This window comes from Orycteropus afer, unplaced genomic scaffold, assembly GCF_000298275.1.
Source record: "Orycteropus afer afer isolate SDZICR_OR568_19922 unplaced genomic scaffold, OryAfe1.0 scaffold00018, whole genome shotgun sequence".
NCBI classification, from domain to species: Eukaryota; Metazoa; Chordata; class Mammalia; order Tubulidentata; family Orycteropodidae; genus Orycteropus; species Orycteropus afer.
The window spans coordinates 2470256-2473646 of record NW_006921605.1 but is presented as its reverse complement, the minus strand read 5'-3'; the positions used below and the strand labels follow the sequence as shown (position 1 = coordinate 2473646).

The 3391-nt window shown below is 50.0% G+C and overlaps 1 protein-coding gene across 1 annotated transcript in view; it reads left to right on the top strand.

Annotated features, from left to right (window-relative positions):
- The window catches only part of RPTOR (regulatory associated protein of MTOR complex 1), a 428490-nt gene that overhangs the window by 101888 nt on the left and 323211 nt on the right, over positions 1-3391 (top strand). Inside the window, exon 2 of the mRNA XM_007959595.1 lies at positions 738-840. Coding sequence (XP_007957786.1) covers positions 738-840 — 103 coding nt within the window. The remainder of the gene's footprint in view (positions 1-737; positions 841-3391) is intronic.

Here is a 3391-nt window from a genome sequence, read left to right as displayed (position 1 = left end):
TAAGTGTTTATTGAACACGTGACAGTCTTGGGGTAGCTTTGGGGTGACCTGCAGCGTCCTGCTTTGAACAGCTGGGGGGGTGGGGCTGACATTTCCCAGGGCTAGGAACACAGAGGGGATGAGATGTTGCCCAGTGCTGTGGGGGCCAGCAAGCAGGACATGGCTCAGCTGACAACACGAAGCCTGGAGACCACTGGCAGGGTGTAACGTGGGGAGGAAAATCAATCAGGAAGCGCAATGCCAGTAAATAAGTGGCAATAAGCATGAATAGACAGATCACAAAAGATGGACGGTTCAAGTACTGAGTAACCATTTGCAAAGATGGTTGGCCCCACCGATGAGCATGAGCTCAGCCAGTGCGACAGTTTTATGTCATGTGCTGGTTCACAATGATAAATAATGAGTCTCGTTAGACTGGTGGGAATGCGAATCTGGGCAGAGTTTGAACAAAGGCATCTGGCAGCGTGTTCAGGCACCGGAAAAAAGCTATGTCTTTGGACTGACTAATTCCACTTCTGGAAATTTATCCTAAGGAAGCCCGAGACAAGGTTCTCCTGCCACGCACCCTCACCCCCCTGCCCGCTGTGCCTGACTCCCGTCTTCAGAGAAGGGGCTCCTTTGGAAACAGCACCCACGAGTGGCTGGTGCCGAGGGCGGGGAGGGGAGGGGCTGGGCCGCCGTGGGGGTGTGTTCTGAGCTTCCCTGCCCAACCACTTGTGTCTTCTGTGTGTTTGCAGATGAAGACGGTCAGTGTTGCCCTGGTGCTCTGCCTCAATGTTGGTGTGGACCCTCCAGATGTGGTGAAGACCACCCCCTGTGCCCGCCTGGAGTGCTGGATAGGTAAGGGAATTCCATGTGGGAGGGCTCTGTGCTGGCAGGGCCGCCCTCCAGGGGCCTGGCCCAGTGTGGGCCTGCCACTAGGTCGTGAAGCCCAAGGACTCAGTCTGTGTGGAGTTGTAGAACCTTTCAGCTCTCTTAGACGTCATCTGTGATATGTAGTGGGAACATGTGGCAGGGAAGATTATAAAACACTTGGCGCAGGTCATTCCCTCCTTTCAGTTGCCTTGTATCTGGCATGTAACAGTAGCTACGTGTACATTAAAACACTGATGGCTGGTGCTGTCTGAGAGGGGAAGGCTGGCACTGGGTGGAAGAGCGTCAGGCCTCACAGCGTGCACACAGTCAGGGCATTGTCCCCTGCTCTGTGGCATTGGACCTCGGTTTTCAGTTTATATTCGTGGGAGGAGCAGTCTGGGACGGGGTGGGACACTTGCACAGCTTGAATGTCATCAGTGTCATTACAGAAGGCGGAGAGATTGCTGGACTCCTGAGCGCTGTGCTGCATGTATTTCAGCAAAAACAGAGTACATTATTTAAAAATCGAACAGATGAATGCGTAAACAGAATGTGGGCCATCCACACAATGGAATATTATGCAGCCATGAACAGAAATGAAGCCCTGCTGCATGCCAGGTCATGGTTGAGCCTTGAGAATGCTGAGTGCAGTAATTTGGCCACAAAGGGACAAATACTGAATGGTCTCACTTATTTGAAGTAGGCAAATGCATAGAACCCAAAGCTTATTCATGGTTATCGGGGGTGGCAGGGAGAGGGAAGGGGGTGTTCCTCTTTAGGGGGTACTGAGTTTATATTATATTGAAAAGTCGACAGTTTGAACCCAGCAGCTACTCCTGCAGGTGAAAGATGTGGCCACCCGCTTCCATAATGTTTACAGCCTTGGAAACCCAATGGGGTGGTTCTGTCGGGTCACTAGGAATTGGGATCAACTCTAAGGCAGTGGGTTTGGGTTTTTGGTGTATGGCTAATGGAGGATCCCTGGTGGCACAATATTTTAGCACTCAGCTGCTAACCAAAAGGTCAGCGGTTCGAACCCACTAGTGGCTCTGTGGTGCAAAAGACCTGGTGGTCTCCTTCTGTAGAGTCCACAACAACAACCAAACAACAACCAAAAACCAAATGTATTGCTGTTGAGTCAGATCTGACTCATAGCGAACCCTCCTTGGGTTTCCGAGGTGGTATCTCTATGGAAGTAGATTACCCCATCTTCCTTCTAAGGAATGGCTGGTGGGTTTGAACCGCCAGCCTTCTGGTTAGCAGTCAAATGTCTTAGGCACTAGGAAACTCTATGGGGCAGTTCTACTCTGTCCAGGGGTGCTGACTCCTTGGCAGGGGGTGGTGTGGTTTGGGCTTCGCTTACCTTAAGATGACAACCTAGGAAACTTTATGGAACAGTTCCACTCTGTCCTCTAGGGGTGCTGTGGGTCAGAATCGACTCCATGGCAGTGGGTGTGGTTTGGGCTTTGCGTCCCTCAAGATGACAGCCTTGGAGACCCTGTGCGGTTCTATGAGGAGTCATAATTGACTTCACGCAACAGTGGCTGATGATGTAGAGCTATTCCCAGGTGTGCATTTGGCCCCTTTATCTCTGGGTTGGGCAGTCCTACTTCCGTAGTGATACTGCCTCGGAAACCCAAGGAGGGTTCGCTATGAGTCAGGGCTGACTCGACGGCACATAACAACAACAACAGTCTCTTGTTTGCTGAAGTATCTGTTCAAATCCCCCCCCCCCTTTTTTTTTTAAAGAAGATGAGTTGTTTGCTTCCTTTGGAGTTTCAAGAACACTTGACAGTGTTTGGCAGCAGGTCCTTTCTCAGGTGTGTGTTGTGCAAATACATTCTCTGACTCTTGGCTTGTTTTTCATTCTCTTAGCAGTGTTTTTCAAAGATGAGAAGTTTTTAATTTTGAGGAAGTCCAATTTATCAGTGTCTCGTTGCTATTCATAAGGTTCTCAGTGGTCACTTCTTTCAGAAGTAGATTGAAACTCACCCACCAGGGTGACCCTGCTAGTGTTTGAAATACTGGTGGCATAGCTTCCGCATGATAGCAACACGCAGGCACCACAGTGTGACAAGTTCGTAGATGAGTGTGGTCTTCAGTGTGGATCACACCTCAACATAAAGAAAACAGATCCTCTCAACTAGACCAACAAGCAACATCATGATAAATGGAGAAAAGACTGAAGTTGTCAGGGATTTCAGTTTATGGTTCCGCCACCAACACCCATGGAAGCAACAGTCAAGAAATCAAATGACATACTGCATTGGACAAATTTACCTTTAAACGTAGGAGTCATTCTGAGTTCATTGCTGTTCAGTGAACCTGCGAGAGCCAGGACTCGGCATGACCCCCTTGTTCTCCAGGTCCGGCACGTGCTCTGCCTTTGACAGGGCGCCGTCTGGCCATTTCTCTGTCACCGCCTATTAGAAAATATTTGCGTTTCCTTCTGACGGCTTCCTTCTTACACCGGTTGCAGCCTGCACAGGCGTCACGTGTGTGATGTGAAGTGTTGAGGCGTGTGTTTACGTGTGCG